Source organism: Chiloscyllium plagiosum, unplaced genomic scaffold (assembly GCF_037043375.1).
Source record: "Chiloscyllium plagiosum isolate Xiang-an unplaced genomic scaffold, Cpla_swu_hap1 HiC_scaffold_21, whole genome shotgun sequence".
Classification (NCBI taxonomy): domain Eukaryota; kingdom Metazoa; phylum Chordata; class Chondrichthyes; order Orectolobiformes; family Hemiscylliidae; genus Chiloscyllium; species Chiloscyllium plagiosum.
The window spans coordinates 29,893,520-29,917,347 of NW_028270159.1; the positions used below are offsets into that span (position 1 = coordinate 29,893,520).

At 40.1% G+C, this 23,828-nt stretch overlaps 1 protein-coding gene across 2 annotated transcripts in view; it reads right to left on the minus strand.

Moving 5' to 3' along the window:
* Positions 1 to 23,828, minus strand: part of cdk5rap2 (CDK5 regulatory subunit associated protein 2) — a 110,484-nt gene that overhangs the window by 12,365 nt on the left and 74,291 nt on the right. For both annotated transcript variants that reach the window (XM_043720082.2, XM_043720083.2), the window contains exons 31-38: positions 23,774 to 23,828; positions 20,052 to 20,387; positions 16,108 to 16,233; positions 15,533 to 15,649; positions 9,507 to 9,696; positions 5,768 to 5,880; positions 2,553 to 2,810; positions 752 to 889 (exon numbers count right to left, since the gene is read on the minus strand). The exon at positions 23,774 to 23,828 is cut by the window's right edge and continues 32 nt beyond it. In XM_043720082.2, coding sequence (XP_043576017.2) covers positions 752 to 889; positions 2,553 to 2,810; positions 5,768 to 5,880; positions 9,507 to 9,696; positions 15,533 to 15,649; positions 16,108 to 16,233; positions 20,052 to 20,387; positions 23,774 to 23,828 — 1,333 coding nt within the window. The remainder of the gene's footprint in view (positions 1 to 751; positions 890 to 2,552; positions 2,811 to 5,767; positions 5,881 to 9,506; positions 9,697 to 15,532; positions 15,650 to 16,107; positions 16,234 to 20,051; positions 20,388 to 23,773) is intronic.

Here is a 23,828-nt window from a genome sequence, read left to right on the forward strand (position 1 = left end):
TGAAAGGTGTGCAGCTGTTTGCCATTTGTCCAAAGCAAAGAATTTTTAAAACATCAGTGTTTCCACCTGCTCTTTGAACAGGTTAATTAGAAAAATAGATTAGATTAATTTTTAAAAAGTCAATGTGAAGCCAAAAGTGATAACAGACTGGGAAATAACGACTGGCAAATTAATTTACAAAGCCACACAGGACTAAAACTGGTCTTGTGAAATAAACAGTATATTGGACTCAAGAAAAGTTGGAAGTTAGCACATGTTGATTTGTTTAATTTCAAATACAACATGCAATGGCAAAAAGTATACAGAATTCCCAAAAAGGAGGCAATGGCCAAGTAGTATTATCATTAGACCCAAATAATGCTCTGAGGATCAGGGTTCGAATCTTGCCATGGTGAAATTTGAATTTAGGAAATACCTGGAATTAAAGGGTCTAATGATGACCATGAATCCACTGATGATTCCTGGGGGAAAACCCACCTGGTTCACTAATGTCCTTTAGAGAAGGAAATCTGCTATCTTACATGTGACACCAAACCCACAGCAATGTGGTTGATTCTCAACTGCTCTTTGGGCAATTAGAGATGGATAATAAATGCTGGCTTAGCCAGTGATGTCCTCATCTCATGAATGAATAAAAACAAAACTGTGAATTTTGTCCATTGGCAGTATTAAAGAAATCCACTGTCACAATTTCATCCCTGGAAGTCTTATATGAAAATTAAAGACATCACCTCTTGTACATGGTACGTACTTGAGATTCTGAACATTGACCCATCTGCAACAGTGACATCTGCAGGAATGTTGGCAGAGTTTGGTGATACTGGAAATTCATGAGACTGGAAATTTCCTCTTTCATCTTCAGCAGAAACAGACACGTCAGCTTCAGAATCTATTAAGTGTTCGCACAAAAAAGCAAGGACAGCATGAAGGCAGCATCAATGGAAAAATCTAAAGGATTAGAAATCTTAAAATGAATTAATATATAATGTTTAATACAGCATACAAAGGTTCAATTGCATCATTCTGTGTGGGTAACTAAATTACAAACTCTATTTCTACTTAAATAGTCAAACCCCAAAATTAAATACATGTTTTAAATTCAGGGAAACAAATAAAACAGACTTTAAAAGGGATAAAGAATTCAGAAATTAAAGTTCAATTTAAATTAGCTGCTGTTTACATTATATGTTACTGCTAAGAAAATATTTTTCAACTGAAGTCAAATGAGAACATGGTGAATGTTTCCATTGAGGGTGACTGGATGGCATGATCTTGGGAAGGATGCATTTTGCTGACAGTGCCCGAACAACAGGCTGGCAGCTCAGCAGCATCACTGTTAGTGCTGGCCATTGCCAAAAGCTGTATCAGCTGATGCCAGGTATCCTTGAAGACAGGTGAATTTTTTTTTTGAAGAAATTGGAGCCAGACGACAGTGTTTGGAGCAATCCCTCCTTGGACCTTGGAGCTCTAATCAAATAAGCCTCCCACCCTTCCCTGTAGTGGGAAGTTGCAACATGGCTTGCCTCTTGATCCCTTTCACCATCTGTCCTCCTGCCTTCGCATTGATCACCAAAAAGGTGAGAAAAATACATATTAACGTTTCTGATTTTGGAACTTCACTTAGTTGAGAATTTATTTGAGGAATTTCAAAACAGCAAACATTTTAAAAGACAATAACGGGGTAAATGTGTTTACATTTTCACAACCTTATTGCACATCAACATACAACGTAAAAATTTCAGGGAGAAAGTGAGGACTGCAGATCCTGTAGAAACAGAGTCGAAAAGTGTGGTGCTGGAAAAGCTCAGTCGGTCAGGCAGCAACTGAGGAGTAGGAGAGTTGATGTTTCAAGCATAAGCCCTTCATTAGGAATTACAGGTTGTTTTGCTACAACGTGTATTCTGTTAATGCAAATTTGCTGTAACGTGATTGAAGAATGTTTCTAAAGCAAGAACCTTTAAAATTTGAATTGGTTCTAACACTATTACATCGCCAACACAAAGCACTGTTTCAGAAGCGTGAGTTTTCTATAATGAGGGGTTGCACAAGAACACAACCTTTGCATTATAGAAGAACTACCTGTAGATTAATGACTTTGATATACTAAACAAACATCTCAGACACAGTATTCAAATCACACCATGACAAACTGTAAAACTAAGTTTAATACACCGCAATTGTTTCTTGGGACTGAATAATGACTTCAAAAAAACCCAGTAAAACTTCTTATAAAATCAACTGGATCAAAGTGTTCTTAATAGAGGCAACATCATATTTTTAGCCAATCTAGCTACTACCAAAACCCAGTCTTATGATGTATTGTGGAATCTCAATGAAATATGTATGGGCAGTAGCATGGCTACTGTTCAAGAGCAAATAAGAAGCATGTTTTAAATATTTTTGATAGCACAAATGGAATACTATTTGTCTAATATGAACTTACATCTGTGCTCCTGACGCCAATTGTAATTTGTTCACGAGGTACAGTGCTTGTAAAAGTCAAAAGCTACTTTGAACATGCTTACATAAGGAAATGCAGTCAAATTATTTACCTTGAAATAAACGTCTGTTCCTATTAGATCTTTGCTCTCTTGTCAAGAGATAGTTTATATTAATTGTGGAAGGACTGCCTTCAGGTTTGTATTGTCCTTGTTGAAGTTGTTCTTCAAGCTTCTGACGTAAACAGTTGTTGGTCTGAATACTTTTCTCCAACTGAATCCGTAGGCAGTGGATTTCTGTCAAGAGTTCATTTAGATCAATAGATCCTTGAAAATATTTCACGGATTCATGGCTCATCTGTTGTGGAGACTCTGCAAGATTGCAAAACAAAATTATAATTGGTATTTGTTTTTACGTCAAAGTCTTTTGCATGCTGAATACTGAAAGATGCACAAATAAGTGTGAATCTGGTGAATGAAAGGTAAACATTGTTTCAATTTCTTCTCTTAATATAAGACACTTCAGTACAAATACTCTTTCACTTTCACAGTCTCAATGTGATGCAAGGTTTAGTAGTAAGAGGGGACATGATGATTAAGTGCCAACTTTACTGCATGAAGAGATCGTCATAGGTTCTAGTTTATGCTATAAAATACATTCAACATCATTTCCAGTCTAATTATACACAAAAGGGAGCTCACAATCTGACGTCAATTAAACATTCCTGTGCTAGACAGACAAACAATAACCTACAGAGTCCAGTCTCTGGTAAAGAGTAATTATAACACAAGGCAGGCTTTGGCTAAAATGATACTTACATACAAACAATATCATATTCAGGAACTGTTCAATAAGAGGCTAACAGTTCAACAGATGTGACTTTTTTGCAATTAAATAAATAAAACAGGTCAAAATGGTTTCCTTTTACAGTTCCAACTTCATTAAATAAAACATGCTGGATGATAATAAGCAGGCATTAAGCCAAAAACCCAGAAAATAAAAACAAAATGAACTGGATCTCTAAAATTTTTTTTTCTAGTCTTAAGTGTTTGACCCATAGTGCAGGGTGGTACAGTTTTAGTGCCATTTATAAGATTAGGTTTAAACATACAAAGGGTTGGTGCTAGGTCCCTGCTCAGTGCATAGAAAAAAAAAAGAATGGTACAGCACAGGAACAAGCCCTTCAGCCCACCATATCTGTACTGACCACACTGCCATTCTAAACTAATCCCACCCACCTGCACATGGTCTGTATCCCTCCAAGTCTCTGTTCTTGTATCTGTCTAAATGCCTCTTAAAATGTTGCTGTTGCATCTGTTCCTATCACCTCCTTTGGCAGCATGTTCCAGTCATCTACCACCCTCTGTGCAGAACATTACTTTCCAAAACCAAAACTTTCACTCTTACAAATAGGTGTAGTAGTCCTAACTAAAACATTGGCAACTGTCCAATAGGAAAATATCAAATAATCTAACTAAAACATCAGGCAGAATCTTCTGCTTTCCCCATGGCAAATTAGTGATGTGGGAAGCATTTGGGAGGGTCCCCTTGACCTCCACTTAAGTCCTTGGTAGAAATGCAAGTGGACAGCCTTATCCTGCCACAATCAGTGCTAACCCTGCAGTGGGTTTGGGGCTCAGTTTCTTCTACACAGATCTTTCTGGGCTGGGAATAAGCAATGATTATTGATGTCATAATAGCATCAATGATTGCCTCCTCAATGGCACTGCCATTCAGTACAGGAGGCAGTCTCTGATTTGTCAGAAGTTCGCAGTGGGTAGAAGTTCCATACCCAGGGTCCTTGATCTTATGGAGGCTTGATGCTGTCCTGTCAAGTGCTTGAGCAGAACAACATAGTAAACATTCTTTAAATGAAGCAATGCCAGCGTACGACTGGCAGTCAATACCTTCATCATCACAAGAGTCTACACACAATCCCCTTTTCACATACTGTTTATTTAGGAGGTGTGTAGTCAAAGAACCAAGTAATAGCCATATCAGTGGCTAATGGAGGTCTTTAAGCTACTTTCAAGTTTTGTCAGTGGACTCTCAGCGACAATGTGAATCACTGTGTGGATACCACCACAACCTGAATGATCTTGACAAAAGGACTGATGGTGGGCAACTGTACACAGACCTTAACCTGTAAAACATTTAAAGGGGCTCATGGCTGCCATGGGAGATATAAATCAAGTGAGGAAGTAGTAAAAATTTAATGGCAAGTATTTCCCACAAAGCCTTACAGCCACTAGCACAAAATGTCCTAATCCTAGAGTATTTCTTTATATTTATTCTTAAGAAAAATAGACAGAAATTACATCACACAGAGTAATGCTGGTCTGAAACTTTGGTCATATTTAAAACATATAAAACAATGATTAGAATACTTCCAGATTGCAGAAAACAATGGCCTACATTTTCCATTCTCTCGATTGTCAGAGAACAGATGCACCACAGAAGATACTCGTCAGCATTTTGTGAATATCCTGATGTATAGATATATTTGGGAATTGCCCAGGAAGTTTAAATGCTGGATGGGCAAGTCCCTTTAACTTAGAAGCCTTGGTCAATATTTCAACTCCGAATTAGAGTTAGTGACTTGGGACTGTTCTGTTCAACTTACCTTGTCAGTTGTCCAGGAAATATTAGACAGTTTAAAATCTGATCTGACACGAGCGACTCCACATCCAATCTTGGGACCCCCAGCCAGCCAACTATCTCACTAACTGCCTGACTACCTCGACACACCACTCAAATTTACTCAATAACCCATACTCATTCATTAGAAGATTGAACCTTTAAATACTTCACTGCATTACCCGTCACCTAGGATCAGTAATTCCAGAAAAAAATGGGTAGTTGCATTTGGTCAGGAAAAGCTTCTTCAGCAATAACAATGTGTGCAACATTTCTGCTGATTTGATGCGTCAGGCCTATGTAAATCACAATTAATTTTATAAGCACAAGGAAACCTCAAGTTCTTAAACTTCCTAGATGAAGCTTTATATTTTCTGTAAACAAGGAATTGAAATGAGTGGACAGGAAAGGGCAGTTTAAGTATTAGATCAACAATAATTCTATTGAGGTGGCAGAGCAGGACTGGATGGTCCACTGCTGCTCCTATTGCTTATACTCTAATGTAGCGTTAGGTTGTTGGCAGGTTGTGTTTTCACCATTAGTCAGGCTTGAACACTAAACATTTTGCTTTACATTACAACTTTCATTTAACTAATACCTTTTCAGAAATGAAAATTAATTAGAGTGAGGGGTGGTGGTGGCATGAAATAGGATGGAGAAAATTTTACAATTTTCTTCATTGCAAAAATACCTGGTTTTCCTTCCTCAAGCTGCTCATACACTCGAAGCTCCATTCTTAATGACTGTAGCAGCTGCTGGTTCTCTGTGAAGAGCTGATGCTGTAAGCGAAGTTCTTGGTGCAGCCTGCAAATAATATTAAAATAAAATTCTCACACCTCACCTTCCTTTAAATAATTTGTTTTTTTTTAAAATCATAGGAACTTCATTCAACATCCCAAAATATTCATCCAAGGAAATGCATCATCTCACACTTGTTCAGATTGAACTCCAGCTGCCTTTTCTTCGTCCAACTTTCCAACTAGTCTATATCCTGCTGTATCCTTTGATAAGCTTCTTCACAATCAACAATTCCACCAATTTTTGTGAAGTCTGCAAACTTACTAACCAGACCACCTACATTTTCATCCAAGTTATTTGTATATATTACAAACTACAGAGGTCACAGCACTAATTCTTTTGGAACACCACTGGTCACAGACCTCCGGTCAGAAAAAACACCGGTTCACAACTACCCTCTGTCTTCTATGACCAAGTTTGGTATCCAACTTGCAAACTTTGTTACTTCCTTAGAAAATTCAATCAGGTTTGTGAGACAAGACTACCCCTGCATAAAGCCTTGCTGACTATCTCTAAAACATCCATTCTTCTCCAAATGCAAGTAAATCCTCTCCCTAGAAGCTTCTCCAATTATTTCCCGACCATGGAGGTAAGGCTTTGCAGCCTATAATTTCCTCCATTATCCTGTTGCCTTTCTTAAAGGAGGGAATAATGTTGGCTGTTCTCCAGTCTCCTTGGACCTCACTTGGGACTCAAAAGGATACAAAGATCTCGGTCAAGGCCACAACAATTTCCTCCCTTGCTTCATTCAGTACTCTGGGATAGACCTCATCAGGTCCTGAAGACTTACCTACTTTAAATGGTTTTCAAGACACCCAACACCACCACCTTCTTAATACTAACATGCCCCAGAATATCAACATACCCCTCCCTAATGTTATCACCATTCATATCCTTCACCTTGCTGAATACGGATGTGAAGTACTCATTAAAAACCTTACCCACTTCCTCAGACTCCACAGATAAATTCCCACCTTTATCTTTGAAGGAACCCACCTTTCCCATGTTATTCTCTTGCTCCTCATATATGTACAAGATGGCTTTGGATTCTCCTTAATCCTACTTGCCAAGGAAATTTCATGGCCCCTTCAAGCCCTCCTAATTTCTAGATTAAGATCTTTTCTGTTTCCTTTATACTCTACAAAAGTTTTCTTTGATTTGTTTCCGAAACCTTACATATGCTTCCTTTTCCTTTTTGACTAACCTTTCAATATATCTGGTTATCTAAGTTTCCTGAATCTTGCCATCCTTATGTTTCATTCTCATGGGAATATGCTGGTCCTGAACAATGATCAATTGGCCTTTAAAGACTCCCATGTTAGATGTGGATTTACTCTCAAACAACCAGTCCCAATCTAATTTCTCCAGTTCCTGCATAATACTATTGTAATTAGCCTTCCCCAATTAAGCACCTTCACCTGAGGACCAGTCTTGACCTTATCCATAACTATCTTAAAACTTGCAGAATAGTGATCACTATACCCAAAGTACTCCCACACTGAAATTTTGATCATCTGGTCAGGCTAATTCCTCAGTAAAGGTCTATTACAGCCATTTCCCTATTCGGACTATCTACATATTGTTTCAAGAAACCCTCCAAGATGCACCTAGAATATTCTGACCCATCTAAGCCCTGGCACCAAGGGAGTCTCAGTCAATTCTTGAAGTTTTAAAAATACTACAATTCTGTTTTACATCTTTCTATGATCTGCTTATATATCTGTTTCCCTATCTCCCGCTGACTATCAGGAGGACGATCCCTGGATGCTGCCTGACCTGCTGCGCTTTTCCAGCAACACATCTCCGGCTCTGATCTCCAGCATCTGCAGACCTCACTTTCTCCTCCGGACGATAGTATAACACCATCCTAGTGATTACACCTTTATTATTCCGAAGTTTTGACCCAGCTGGATGAGCCCCTCAAAGAGACCCTTTCTTACGATAGCTGTGACATTCTCTTTAATCAGTAAAGCAACTTCCATCATGCTCTTATGGCCCTCTCTGTCTTGCCGGAAACATTTAAATTCCTGGAATGTTGAGCAGCCAGTCCTGACCCCCTCTCAACCCATTTCTGTAATGTCTACAACATTGTGGTCCCATGCACAAATCCAGGCTCTAAGCTCATGTGTCTTACCTCTTCAACTCCTTGCATTAATATAAATACATTTCAGATTACCAGTCCAGTGGTGTTCAGTAACCCAGCCCTAGCTGCTTTTCCTATTAGATTTACTTGACTTGATGTTGACCTTCTCCTCAAACCCTCCTCTTGCTGATCTGTAGCTATGATTCGGACCTCACCGCCACACTAGTTTAAAAACTCTCCTGAGTTGGCACTAGCAAACCTCCCTTCAAGGATATCGGTGCCCTTCTGGTTTAGATGCAACCCATCCTTCTTGTACAAGTCCCCACTGCCCAGGAGATCCCAATGATGCAGATATCTGAAGTCTTCCTTCCTACACCAGCTCTTTAGCCACACATTTAACTGTATTACCTTTCTATTTCTGGCCATCACTAGCACATGGCACAGGGAGTAAGCCCGAGATTACAACTCGAGAGAACCTGCTTTTCAACTTCCTACTCTCTAAATTCCCTTTGCAGGACCTCATCTCTGCCTATGAATCTGGATCATGAAATCAGACTGTTAACCCATCCCTTTCAGGATATCCTGTGCCACTCAGAAACTGTCTTGAGACAGAGGGGCAACACACTTTTCTGGAGTTTCACTCATTGCCACAGAAATGCCTATCTGTACCTAAACATTCCCCTATGATTACTGCTCGCCTACACTATGACCCTTTTTGCTGTACAATAGGGCCAATCATGGTACCACTGATATGGCTGCTGTTGTTGCTTTCCCTTAAAAGGTCACCCTTGCCAAAGGTCAGGAAGATTCTAAGGATCTTTAAAATGGTGGGTGAGACCAGTATGGGGAAGTGCTGTCCTCCATTTCTAACAGATCCAATTTTTGCTGGGTAGGAATAATGAGTGGGAGTGATGTCATACTGGAGGGAAACCCAAACTCAATATTACACTTAAATGGTGTTGCTGAGTTCAAATAGAATCCAACTTAGCTGTTGCAAAGACCTTAAACTGCACAGTAAGGGGCACAAATTTATGGAGTAGATGTAAATGCTCTTGAATGGTAAATCAGGTCTGTTTAACATTCAGATTTTTAAAATATTGTCCCCTATTTAAACTATGGAGAAAACAGACTGCAGCTGTTGTAGAAGCTGTTTGAGCACTTTCAACAGAGCTCTTTGCTGACATTTCCTATAGGGGTATACTTATCCCTAATAGATTTTGAGGTCAACTCAGGATGTATACTGAGTGAATGGCTATGGAGTTAGCATGGAAGGTATAATGTGTCACAGTGGCCAGAAATATTCCAAAACATAATTGAACTTCCAGAGAATCAGGCTAGCTAGACCATCTTAACACTCATTCACTCCAGCTCTGCTTCCCGTGTCAATGGGCTCAATTCTATTCTGCAGTGTTGTGTCCCATTCCTGGGGCAAAAATATTCCAGTGATTCAGGATACACTTGACCGAGATAGGTCCAGCAAGTTGGGAAATCTCTCAACTCAAGTTACCGTCCTTGGTCACCAAACTCCACTTGAGAGTGTAACAATTACCTGTTGATTTCATCATGACTGGACTGCAGCTCATCTTTCAACTTCCTGCTTTCTTCATGAGCATTAGCAACCTTAGTTTGCAGTCGACTACTCTCCCGCTTGACACGTTCACACTCACTACGCAAACGTTCATTAGCTGTAGTCTTCTTTGAAAGAGATTCCTTTAGTTTCTCATTTTCCCTCTGTTTGTCTGCAACTCAAATTGAAAAAAAATTAGTCTGCTGCAGCATGAAGAGTTGTTTTCACTTCTGTGAAAGACAAGTGTTGAATCTTTAATCCAATTATTTCAAGGTGGAAACAATTGCCATTTTTCTTCCTATTTTATCTATAGCGAGCTGTTAAAAATACCCATTGTGGTCTAATGGCTTAGCATGGCTAAAGGGCTATGCAAAGGAGTCATACAATGCACATTTGTTCCCACAATTCTCTAGCTAATTCCAGTGACTCACTAAAGGCAGATAAGATCACTGACCTCCTGAAAAGGAGGAAATTTGGAGAAGGAATCACCTTTGCCTCTTGGAGAATTCAACTACAGCACTAAGATGACACAGTGGTTAGCACAGCTGCCTCACAGCGCCACAGACCCAGGTTCAATTCCCGCCTCGGGCAACTGTCTGTGTGGAGTTTGCAATTCTCCCAGTGTTTACGTGGTTTTCCTCTGGGTGTTCCGGTTTCCTCCTACAGTCCAAAGATGTGCAGGTTAGGTGAATTGGCCATGCTAAACTGCCCGTAGCGTTAGGTGAAGGGGTGAATGTAGGGGAATGGGTCTGGGTGGGTTGCTCTTCGGAGGGTCGGTGTGGACTTGTTGGGCCGAAGGGCCTGTTTCTACACTAAGTAATCTAATCTAACCTAGAAGAAACTTGCAAATAGGTCAGCTACCTTTTCTTCTGGAAAATGAAACACATGCAACTTTATTCATGCTCTCTTTCTAAAATCTAAGAGATATAATTCTCTCTATCTCTCAGAGAAAAGACATTACACTTGTATCTTACTATGACAACACTGGCATGATGCTGATAATCCTAGATTTTCTCTTGTTAACCATCATCTTCCAGATGATTCAACGTTCATACGAAAGTTAGTGGACTATTACACAAAGTGGGATGAAGACAGAAAAATTCAAAGCACAGCATCAATTTAAAACTTGAGTTTCTTTGTTGTAATTATATGATTCATTTCATCTTCCCCGGTTCATAATGCTTCATTCTAATCTTTACACATTAATTTTTTAAAATGTGGGCGCAGATGAGAATTAAGTTATCAGAAATATGAGTAGGTCGTAAAGAGATATTTGAATTTAAGAAAAGGTGTAAATGTTGAAGGCAACTACGATAATAAATTTGGCATTCTCTGCTTACTTTTAACAACACATCCCACAAGTAGGAAGTAGTTCAATGCAAATGCATAACAATGAGTCAACAATAGCAATAATTAGGAACAGAGAGTCAGAACCAATTTTTTGCTACTACAGGAGCATCATTGGTCTGAAAGGTTAACTCAGTTTCTCTCTACAGATACTGAGTATTTCTGGCAATTTGAGCTTTTAGTTCAGCTTCCAAACATCTGCAGCAGTTTGCTTCTGTTGAGGTTCAAGAGAAATTCTGGTTCAAAATGCTGAAGAAATGTGTCATGGCAAATCAGGAAAAAAACTATTTCCACCATTTTTACATCCTCTAGTTATCAACTAACTTGAAAAATGATCAAAAAAAGGACAAAGGAAGAAATTAGAATTAAGAAAAAGACAAACTTTGTAACAACATGGACTACTATTTAAGACAGAACAGTCGAAGGAACTTTTAAAAAAGATAGTGGATTCACATTTGAAAAGTAAACGTTTAGAAGAGTCTAACAAAATGGGAGAATGATGTGCTGAATGGACAGATCTTTTAGAAACTGAACATTTGTACAATGGGGAAATCTAAATGAATCTAATGATTCTATTCAATTATTTTATTACTTACAGCTGATTTAACAAATAGTTAGTGTATGGTAATTTCCTGCATATGGATGATTTTTATTTATACCTACAGGTTGAATGAATGAAGCTTACTACTTTGTTGATTAGTCATACAAATTGTTGCTCCTATTGATTCATCTTGTTTTGTATCACAATAGTTTGGTCAACAAACATAGGAACATCTACTAATTCTGGAATTTTTCAGCTTTTTTTGTCAGAAATTCTAGCATTTACTGACGAATGTCTTCTTATGTACCCAAAACTGGCAGTTTCCACTGTATTTCAAATCTAATACAGCAATTGTTGAAATGCCAGAGTTCTGACAGATACTCTGGGAATAAGATTTTATGAAAATAATGTCTAGACCTTAGATTTGAAAACTTTTTTAAAAACAACTCTGGACAGAATCACTTAAATAAATCACACGTGTAAGCAAGTTATTTTGAATGCAAACAGACTGTTGGCTTTTACTGCAATGGGCTCAGAGGTTACACAGAAGTGAAATCACATGGAGCACTGTGTATAGTTTTGGTCTTCTTAAGTTACATTTGCATCAGAAGCAGTTAAGAGAAATTTCACAAAGACAATTAATTATCTTTGACAAAAGATTGAACATATTGAACACTTTTCTGATGAGGTAATAGAAAGACTCAACAAGATTAACACTGTTAATGTGGTATACATATATATCCAGGTCTGATGCAGTGCTACACAATGGATTTGTAAAGAAAGTTATAGATTATGCTATAAAAGGGACAGTAACAATGTGGGAACAAAATTGCCTGAGTGATAGGAAACAAAGAATAATGGTGAATGGATATTTTTCGGGCGAGAAGCAAACTAATAGAATTTCCCAGGTGTTAGGACCCTTGAAATAACAGGTATATATTAATGATCTGGATCTGGTGGTGTAGGGGCCAATGTCAAAGTTTGCAGATGACATGAAACTTGGAAGAATTGTAAGCTGTATGGAGGACAGTGCAGAACTTCAAAATGACATTGAAAAGCTAGTGGAGAGCACAGATAGGCAGCAGATGAGGTTCAATACAGAGAGATGTGAAGCGTCACAATTTGACAGGAAGAACACAAATTCAACATAAAGGGTACAATTCTAAAGGGGTGCAGGAGCAGAGGGACATGGTGTATATGAGAATAGATTATTAAAGTTTGCAAGATAGGTGGAGAGAGCAGCTAATAATATATATAGTGCCCTTGGTTCTATTAAATAGGGACACAGAGCACAAGAGCAAGAAGGTGATGCTAAACTTGACAGATCTCAGCTGGAGGTGTGTGTACAGTTGTGGGCACTACATCATGGGAAAAATGTAAATGTGGTGGAAAGAGTGCAGAAGCAATTTCTCTACCTACCTCAACACTGTCCTATCCCCTCTAGTCCAGGAACTCCCCACATAAGCTCGAGACACCACCCACGCCCTCCACCTCCTCCAAGACTTCCGTTTCCCCGGCCCCCAATGCCTCATCTTCACCATGGATATCCAATCCCTCTACACCTCGTTCCGCCATGCTCAGGGCCTCCAAGCCCTCTATTTCTTCCTCTCCCGACATTCCCAACAAGTATCCTTCCACCGAAACTCATTTGTTTGGCTGAACTGGTCTTCACCCTTAATTTCTCCTTCGAATCCTCCCACTTCCTCCAGACCAAAGTGGTAGCCATAGGCACCCGTATGGGCCCCAGCTATGTCTGTCTCTTTGTTGGTTACGTAGAACAGTCCATCTTCTGTAGTTACACCGGCACCACTCCCCACCTCTTCCTCCGCTACATTGATGACTGCATTGGCGCCACCTCGTGCTCCCGCGAGGAGGTTGAGCAATTCATCAACACATTCCACCCCGACCTTAAATTCACCTGGACCATCTCTGACACCTCCCTCCCCTTCCTGGACCTCTCCATTTCCATTAATGACAATCGACTTGACACTGGCATTTTTTACAAACCCACCGACTCCCATAGCTACCTGGATTACACCTCTTCCCACCCTACCTCCTGCAAAAATGCCATCCCGTATTCCCAATTCCTCCGCTGTATCTGCTCCCAGGAGGACCAGCTCCACCACAGAACACACCAGATGGCCTCCTTCTTTAGAGATCGCAATTTCCCTTCCCACATGGTTAAAGATGCCCTCTAACACATCTCGTCCACATCCCGCACCTCCGCTCTCAAACCCCACTCCTCCAACCGTAACAAGGACAGAATGCCCCTGGTGCTCACCTTCCACCCTGCCAACCTTCGCATAAACCACATCATCCGACGACATTTCCGCCACCTCCAAACGGACCCCACCACCAGGGATATATTTCCCTCCTCAACCATTTCCGATTTCCGTAAAGACCGTTCCCTCTGTGACTACCTGGTCAGGTCCACGCACCCCCAACAACCCACCCTCCCTTCCTGGCACCCACTCCTGCCACCGCAGGAATTGCAAAACCCGCGCCCACACCTCCTCCCTCACCTTCATCCAAGGCCCTAAAGGAGCCTTCCACATCCAAAGTTTTACCTGCACATCCACCAGTATCATTTATTGTATCCGTTGCTCCCAATGCGGTCTCCGCTACATTGGGGAGACTGGACGCCTCCTAGCAGAGTGCTTTAGGGAACATCTCCGGGACACCCGGACCAATCAACCACATCACCCTGTGGCCCAACATTTCAACTCCCCCCTCCCACTCTGCCGAGGACATGGAGGTGCTGGGCCTCCTTCACTGCCACTCCCTCACCACCTGACGCCTGGAGGAAGAACTCCTCACCTTCTGCCTTCGGAACACTTCAACCCCACGGCATCAATGTGGATTTCACCAGTTTTCTCATTTCCCCTTCCCTCACCTCACCACAGCTCCAACCTTCCAGCTCAGCACCGTCCCATGACCTGTCCTACCTGCCTATCTTCCTTTCCACCTATCCGCTCCACCCTCCTCTCTGACCAATCACCTCTATCCCCACCCCCACTCACCTATTGTACTCTATGCTACTTTCTCCCCACCCCCATCCCCCTCTCATTTATCTCTTCATTCTGCAGGCACCCTGCCTCTATTCCTGCTTTTGCCCAAAACATCAATTTTCCTGCACCTCGGATTCTGCCTGACCTGCTGTGCTTTTCCAGCACCACTCTAATCTAGACCCCCGCAGAAGCAAATTGGTTGAATGAAAAAATTTAATTATGAGAATAGATTTTAAAGTTAGTACTGTGTTCCTTGCAGAGAAGGCCGAGAGGAGATTTGATAGTGGTTTTTTTTAAATCATGAGTGGGCTGGATAGAGTAGAACGGGACAAGCTGTTCCCACTTATACATGTAACAAGAACAAGAGAGCATAGATTTAAGGGGATGTGCAAAAGAAGCAAGGGTAATGTGAGAGAACCTTTTCTTCCTACACAGTAACAAGTTAGGTACAGTATGGAATGCATTGCCTGAAAATGTGATGGGGGAAGGTTCAACTCAGGCATTCATGAGGGCATTGGGTGATTATTGGTATAGAGACAGTGGGCAAGCATATGGAGGCAAGGGGAATGAGAAGCGAGACCGGCACCAGGCAATGATATTCATTTGAAGAGCTGGTGCAGGCATGATAGTCAAATGGCTTCCTTCTGCACCGTAACATTCTAATGGTAGTTTTGAACAATATTTATTATAGTGTAGAATGTTATTGAAACATGTAAGGTTCTGAAGGGATATGGCAGATTGGATAGGAAGGTTGCTTCTCCTTCTGGATGAGTCTAGAACTAAAAGGCACCATCTAAAAATAAACAACCTCCTATTTAAGAGGGGTATGAGGAGGAATGTTTTCTCTCAGATGGCTGAGGGGCTTCAGAATTGTGCTGTGCACACAGCTATGAAGGCTGGGTCACTGAATATAATCAAGCATGAATTATAGACAATGTTTTGAGCAACAAACCAAATTAATGGTTGTGGAAAAGGGCAAACAGTAAAGTGGATTCAAGGCTATAGTCAAAGGAGACATTACAATCGGTAAATGTTGGAGCAAGCTTGAGGGGGCGAATGCCCCATTCCTACTCTTTTTCCCTTACGAGCTTAATATCGATAGCCATACATACCTCTGGTGCTTCGTGTCAGCTGCTCTTTTAAAGATTTGTTTTGTTCCTTCAGGTAATGAATCTGATCTGTCAGGTGACTGTGTTCCTCTGCCCCATTGATGAAAATATTTGTGGATGCTTAAGAGATAAGCACAGTTTTATAAGTATTCACAACGTTTTGTGTAATACAAATAGCACACATGCAAATAGGTATTAAATCTCAATTTAAAAATACAGTACTCTTCCATATAGGGAGAAAAGGACAAAAAATAAACTTCAATATTATCAAACGTATTTTTCAAATTCACACTTCTAACACTATCAGCTTGTTATTTTGGTACATACATCAATTTGCAGGGAGTTCTCTGATGAAGTGCCACATTAACGACAAAATAAATCTGAGATGGTGTAAGCCTATTTCAAACATGGTCATTGCAATCAGCTAGGAATGAAAAGATTGACCTCCATACTATCTTCGAAACTATTTTTCACCAGCTGTCCATGTTTAGAATTGGTTTTCTTTCGGCTGCTAACAACATTAGTCAAATGCAGACTAAAGCTGTTGATCTCAGATTAGTAGAAGTCTCACTGCTCACCTGGATCATATTCAGCTTCAGCAAGTCGACGTTCAAGTTGTTGTCTTAATCTGTCATTATTTTTAATAGATTCATCCAAGCGCTGCCTTAAACTTCGTATTTCATGAAGGTGTTCTGCTAATATGTCTAAGCACAAAAATAATGGGAGTTAGTACCAACTATACTCGCATCACTCCCACTGAAATAAATGGAGAATCATAAGTGAAAAGATAACAACTCATGGAAGTACCAAAGTTATTCCCTTACATTATCACCTCCATAGAACAAGTTTACTTCAGTCATACGATCATTCCTACACAAAAGCCTGTACAGCATTCACCATCTGTAAACACTAGATGGCACCTGGAGAGGAGAATCCCTCAACCATACTTATTTCATAACATTCATACCAAGTAACTACATCAAACAATTAAGTTCATGCCACTTCACCATTCCAGTCATTCATGAAAACAAATGAAAAATGATACTCTAATACTTGCACAGAGGGGCTTTATTGCACAGAGACACACATTAAAAATGTTTTGGTTTAAGCTTTTTTAAAATTACGTAGTTTAAGACAATTATAGCACCCTATTGTGAAAATGTATGCTGGTATGTAAAAAGTCATAAATTCACAAGAACTGCCTAGTGAGAGGGAGCAGTCCAAAACAATATGGCATGGAAAACAAAACTGGTTTTCAGAATTGCAAAACAATTATCTCAGATTTGTACTGCACAAATTTGTACAGTTGATCTTTTGACCTCTCATTTTTACAACTGGGTTCCTACTGGTGGACAACTCAAACTCCTTACTGAATGCAAGTATTTGTTCACATAAGTAAAAATTTTTATTTTCATAAGGCATTAGTTGAAACAATTTTGACGTATTAAATGCTTCTGTATCAGGGAATGTTTGCTTCCCTCATTAATGATATTTTAATAAACTGATTATTTTATGTCAATGTGCCTCCTGAATTAAGTTACAAATAGATGATTTGGCATAGACAGAAGGAAAAAAGTATGGGTAGGATATGTTAACACTGATTTGGCACAGAGGCTATAAAATGCCCAAGACAGATGGTCATAGGACAGATATTAGGGGCAGACACAAGGAGATAAGTTGGTTTAGATGGGGTATGCAGATAGACTTTCCACCCATTCTGCCTCAGGAACCAGTAGCATCCTCTGGTCTTCCTGTACAATCTAGTTTGCCTCCCAAACCACCATGCAAAGCTGGGCGAAGAAAGGCTGGTACAGGCAACCATTTTAAAAGGTCAGATGTTTTGGAACCAGGATTTCTCCCATTTTGCATGTCTGACCATCATCAGAAATGTAGTGCTTTAAGAAAGGTGGTAAGGAAAAGCCAGGAAACTCTAGACTGGTGAGTCTGACATCAGTGGTAGGCAAGTTGTTGGAGGGAATCCTGAGGAACAGGATTTACATGTATTTGTTGGGACAAGAACTGATCAGGGATAGTCAACATGGCTTTGTGCATGCGGAATCATGTCTCACAAACTTGATTGAATTTTTTGAAGTAACAAAGAGGATTGATGAGGGCAGAGCTGTAGATGTGATCTATATGAACTTCAGTAAGGCCTTCAATAAGGTTCCTCATGGTGGACTGGTTAGCAAGGTTAGATCTTATGGAACACAGGGAGAACTAGCCATTTGGATACAGAACTGGCTCAAAAGGTAGAAGAGTGGTTATGGAGGTTTGCCTGTCAGACTGGAGGCCTGTGACCAGTGGTGAGCCACAAGGATTGGTGCTGGGTCCACAGCTTTTTGTCATTTATATAAATGATTTGGATATGAACATAGGAGGCATAGTTAGTAAGTTTGCAAATCATGCCAAAATTGGAGGTGTGGTGGACAGCAAAGAAGTGTACAATTAGGTGGGCCAATGGGCTGAGGAGGGGCAAATGGAGTTTAATTTAGATAAATGTGAAGTGTTGCATTTTGGAAAGACAGATCAGAGCAGGACTTAATGGTAAGGGTCCTGGGGAGTGTTGCTGAACAGACCTTGGAGTGCAGGTTCATAGTTCCTTGGAAGTGGAGTATCAAGTAGATAGGATAGTGAAGGTGGCGTTTCGTATACTTCTCTTATTGGTGAGAGTATTGAGTAAATATTGCGGCTGTACAGGACATTGGTTAGGCCACTTTTGGAATATCATGTGCAATTCTGGTCTGTCTCCTACAGGAAGGATGTTGTTAAACTTGAAAGGGTTCAGAAAAGACTTACAAGGAAGTTGCCAGTTGAATTTGAGCTATAGAGGTTTTCCCTGGAGCATCGGAAGCTAAGGGGTGACCTTATAGAGGTTGATAAGATCATGAGAGGCAATGGTTAGGGTAAGTAGACAAGGTCTTTCCCTGCGGTGGAGGAGTCCAGAACTAGAGAGCATGGGTTTAGGGTGAGAGGGGAAAAGTTTAAAAGGGACCTAACGGGCAACTTCTTCCACACACAGAGTGCTGCGTGTATGGAATGAGCTGCCAGAGGAAGTGGTGGAGGCAGGTACAATTACTGTGCCTAGGTTATCAGGTTGGCATGGACGAGGTGGACAAAGGGTGTATGTGTGTGTGTGTGTGTGTGTGTGTGTGTGTGTGTGTGTGTGTTGTGGATGGCCAACAATGCATTCCTGGCTTTATGTTCATCTCAGGTGCAATTCTGCCCTTAAATTTATTATCCCTCTTAAGAGGCAGTGCCATACCAATTCAGGATTTTTAAAATACTTTCTATTCAGATTTCCAACATTGGTATTTTGCCTCTGTACTGGCAGAGAGACTGATGTTAGTGTCTTTGGCCCTTAATACAAGCCATGCTCCATTGGTAGAGACATTACCTCTTTCCCCCACATTGCCCTAGCTTGATTCCTCTCTCAGGCTAAACAGGACCATTTGCAATCTTTTTATTCTGTTTGATCTTAAACAGAGTTGAAGATTCCACATTCCTTTCTTCAGAGTTTCTTCATTATGATGTGGAGGAGCCGGTGTTGGACTGGGGTGGACAAAGTTAAAAACCACACAACACCAGGTTATAATCCAACAGGTTCATTTAGAAGCACTAGCTTTCACAGCACTTCTCCTTCATCAGGTAACTGTGGAACAGGATCATAAGACACAGAACTTATAGCAAAAGATTAGTGTCATGCAACTGAAAAGGTTTGTTCAATACATCATTTCAGTCGCATGACACTGTAATCTTTCGCTATAAATTCTGTGTCTTATGATCCTGTCCCACAGCTACCTGATTAAGGAGTAGTGCTTCAAAAGTTAATGCTTCCAAATAAACCTGTTGGACTATAACCTGATGCTGTGTGCTTTTTAACAGAGTTTATTATAAGCTGGCTTGAGATACTCCTTTACTTTTTAATGGTCCTCAACCCTCAAATTTCATATAGCAAAATTTAGGAATAGGCACATACATGATTATATGTTGCAGGCTGCAGATCAGCTGTTATCTCAGTCAAAGACAAAACAGGTTCAAAGGGCCGAATAGCTCACTCTTGTTCCCAAGTACGCAACTCCAATTTGTCTTGAACTTCAATGCATAATTCCTGTCCTGTACAAATTCCTGCTTAACCTAGCCTTCACTGATCTATAGTTGTTCTTCATAACTCAGTGCATTAAATTTAAGGCCCTAAATTAACTTTGAATCATTTCATAACCCAGACACATCCTATGCAGATGTCTCCTGCCCTTTATCACTGCTCTCTAACATTCACATCTCTGACTGTCAGCTTCCTTGGTCGTTTTGTTGAACTGTCTCCCTAAAACATTTGCTTCTCAGTTTCTTCAAGAACGTTCTCATAAATCAAGCTGTTTATCCCAGCTTTCAGGCACACAACTTAAGCTCTTCACTTCTGGTTCAGTCACTGGATTTCTTACAGCCATTTGAAAAGGCATATTTAAAATAATAAATTAAAATATTTGTTATTAATAATTACAAGTCGTTAATAAAAACAAATTACCCGCAGCATTTAGCAAAGGATCTTCTTTCGATTTTTTCAAAGTTGTGCTTTGCTTCTTTGTTGTTAAAGATCGATCACTGCGCTTAGGTGATTGGGCAGTTTGCTTATCAATGTTTTGCTGATTGTCTGTTAAAATGGAGCGATGCAAGCTAAGTTCTGTCTGTAGTGTCTCATTCAAATCTTCCTTGTGCACCAACTGCTCGCGAAGGATTGAGTTCTCTTTCTGGAGCTCAAGCAATCTTTGATTAAGCAAGGATGGTTGAGCACTGGTGTAGTCAACTGGCCAAACTCCAGTGGGCAACACTTCTTCTGGAACTGGGAATCCTTCCACTTTCTCTGTATTATAGAAAAACAAAGAAATCACTCCATTTTACTGGAAAAACAACTGAAGGGAATGAGAATTAGATTGAAAATTAAATGGTAATTTGAAAACCAGCATTAAGAAATTGATTTGATTATCTCACTGTGGGGAACAAAATAAACTATTCAAAACAACTCCCAAAAGGTATAAAATTCTGGAGTAATTAGGATTGGATTTATTCAAAAGATAATTTAGTTATACAGAAAAATTTAGTTATCAACATATAGATGAATGCAAGGGAGGTGAATTAACATGCAACTGAAGCCAGAGGTTTCACCAATGGGAGTTAATTTCAAGAGCTACTACTGAACCTTTGCATAGAATTAAAACAGCACAGAAGGAGGTGGCCATTTGGCTCATCATGTCTACTCTAACAATCTGATTGAGCCATTCATTTGTTCCATCCTCCTACCTTCTCTCCAAACCCCTGCAAATTCTTTCCAGATTACTGTCCAATATCCCCCTGAATGTTTCAAATGAACTCACCTCCACTACAAGTTCACAAAGAACTAATTGTACATCCATAAATAATGGGTAAAATAATATTTACGTTGAACTGTTGAAGGCCATCTCAATAAAACGGTTGATGTGGTATATATGGACTTCAGTAAGGTATTTGATAAGGTGCCCCAGGGTAGGCTATTGCACAAAATACGAAGGCAAGGGATTGAGAGTGATTTAGCAGTTTTAGTCCGAAATTGGCTAGCTGAAAGACGACAGAGGGTGGTGATTGATGGGAAATGTTCATCCTGGAGTTCAGATACGAGTCATGTACCACAAGGATCTATTTTGGGTCCACTGCTGTTTGTCATTTTTATAAATGACCTAGATGAGGGCGTAGAAGGATGGGTTAGTAAATTTGCGGATGACACTAATGTCAGTGGAGTTGTGGATAGTACTGAAGGATGTTACAGGTTACAGAGGGACATAGATGAGCTGCAGAACTGGGCTAAGAGGTGGGAAATAGTGTTTAATGCGGAAAAGTGGGAGGTGATTCACGTTGGAAGGAGCAACAGGAATAAAGAGCACTGCACCAATGGTAAGATTTTTGGCAGTGTAGATGAGCAGAGACATCTCTGTACATAGATCCCTGAAAGTTGCCACCCAGGTTGATAGGGCTGTTAAGAAGGCATATGATGTGTTCGCTTTTATTGGCAGAGGGGTTGCGTTTCAGAGCCATGAGGTCATGTTGCAGGTGTAGAGAACTCTCATGTGGCTGCATTTGGAGCATTGTGTATAGTTCTGGTCACCGCATTATAGGAAGGATGAGGAAGCTTTGGAGAGGTTTAGAGGCGATTTACTAGGAGGTTGCCTAGTATGGAGGGAAGGTCTTATGAGGAAAGGCTAAAGGAATTGAAGCTGTTTTCATTAGAGAGAAGAAGGTTGAGAGGTGACTTAATTGAGACATATACGATAATCAGAGGGTTGGATAGGGGGACAGTGAGAGTCTTTTCCTCCGGCTAGCATGAGGGACATAGCTTTAAATTGAGGGGTAATAGACATAGGACAAATGATAGAGGTAGTTTCTTTATTCAGAGAGTAGTACGGGGTGTGCAACGTCCTGCCTGCAACAGTAGTAGACTCACCAACTTTAAGGGTATTTAAATGGTCATTGGATAAACATATGAATGAAAATGTGGATAGATAGGCTTCAGATTGTTTCCACAGGTTGGCACAACATAGAGAGCTGAAGGGCCTGTACTGTGCTGTAATGTTCTATGTTCTAAAATAGTTGACCTTGCTGAAGCATTTCCAACCTAATTGTAAAGATTTGCAGTTTGGAAATAAGTCACACTTCCAGATTCAACAGCTTGTCATGACATCAAATCAGAGAATAATTTAAATATACAAAACAGAGAGATACCATTTGCATTGTGCCTGCTCTCTGAACATTTTCACCTATTACAGTCATTCACTATTAAAATTCTGAATTTCCTTCAGCATTTTACTAATGAAAAATGTTTGAAAATTATTGGAAACAGAACTGGAAGTATTTAGATTTTATTTCCTTGGGTTGTTAAGATAGCATGGATAGGAAAACTAAATAGTGAACAGGCCAATTAACGTATTCATTTATTTCTATACTAGCAAATATCAAAAACACAATATTCCTTATTACTAATGAGACTTTATATTTAAATACTATATACGTTTGTTTCAACTGGTCAAACAATAAAATGCAATTTGCTCTTCTAGAAGAATGCCACATGATCTATTTTCACATGCTCCACAATGTTTAGTTCTTAAACAAACAATTTGGCTGTCTTTCCTACCTCTAATAACACAACTTATAATTGTGAAATAAGTGAATTGTTCAGATATTTATACTGACAAACGCTCTTGATCTGAATGCTTGCACATCATTAGTATTATCGTAGCTTTCTTCCATGAAACCTCACACAATTCTAACACAGTAAAGAATATCTAGCCCCTATAGGATTTGCCTACAAGCTAATACTGCACGTTAGTCTGTAGTTTCTTGCACTGACCCAGATGTATTGCACATCACAAGTTACGTTACCATCTAGAAATAGTATAAAGTAGGCAATATCAGATGGGTCGCTCACTGTGCATCTTTCACAAGTCGTTAAAAAGACATGCATTATAAAGTAGCCAGTATAATATTGCACGTTTCACGTCTGGGATTGTTAAAAAGATTGCCTTGATTATGGGCCACACCTCTACACTTAACTCTTGCACTGGCTTAAAATGTAGATTTTAAAACTAATGACAATTATATGCAATTCCACTGACAAGTCTCACGTAAAACGGAAATATAATGTGTATTAAAAATGACTAAGTTGGCTGATAACTTGATTTACTCAATATGTACGAAAGTTAAAACTGAAAATGATGCTGGGTAATCTGATTAGATTAGATTCCCTACACTGTGGAAACAGGCCCCTCGGCCCAACAAGTCCACACCGACCCTCTGAAGAGTAACCCACCCAGACCCATTTCCCTCTGACTAATGCACCTTAATACTAATTCACCTAATGGCCAATTCACCTAACGTGCACATCTTTGGACTGTGGGAGGAAACCAGAACACCCGAAGGAAACTCATGCAGACATGGGGAGAACGTGCAAACTCCATACAGACAGTCGCCGGAGGCTGGAATCAGCAGTGAGGCAGCATGCTAATCACTGAGCCACCGTGCTGCCCCTGATCTAATCTAATTTAAAACCTTTACTGAACTTAAAGTAGACCAACAACAAATGCTTGAATGGTGGTCAATGGTCTCACCACCTTCACAAAACCTCCCCAATGATAAAAATGGAAGACAGAAGAAGTGTTTAAAGTTTTAAAACAAAGTTTCATTTGAGTGCAAACATGTGAGTGAGCACAGATGCATGCAAACCTGGAACTTGCGTTGGAGCACCTGGAGATGTCAGTCTTACTTCTTTATTCCGTGG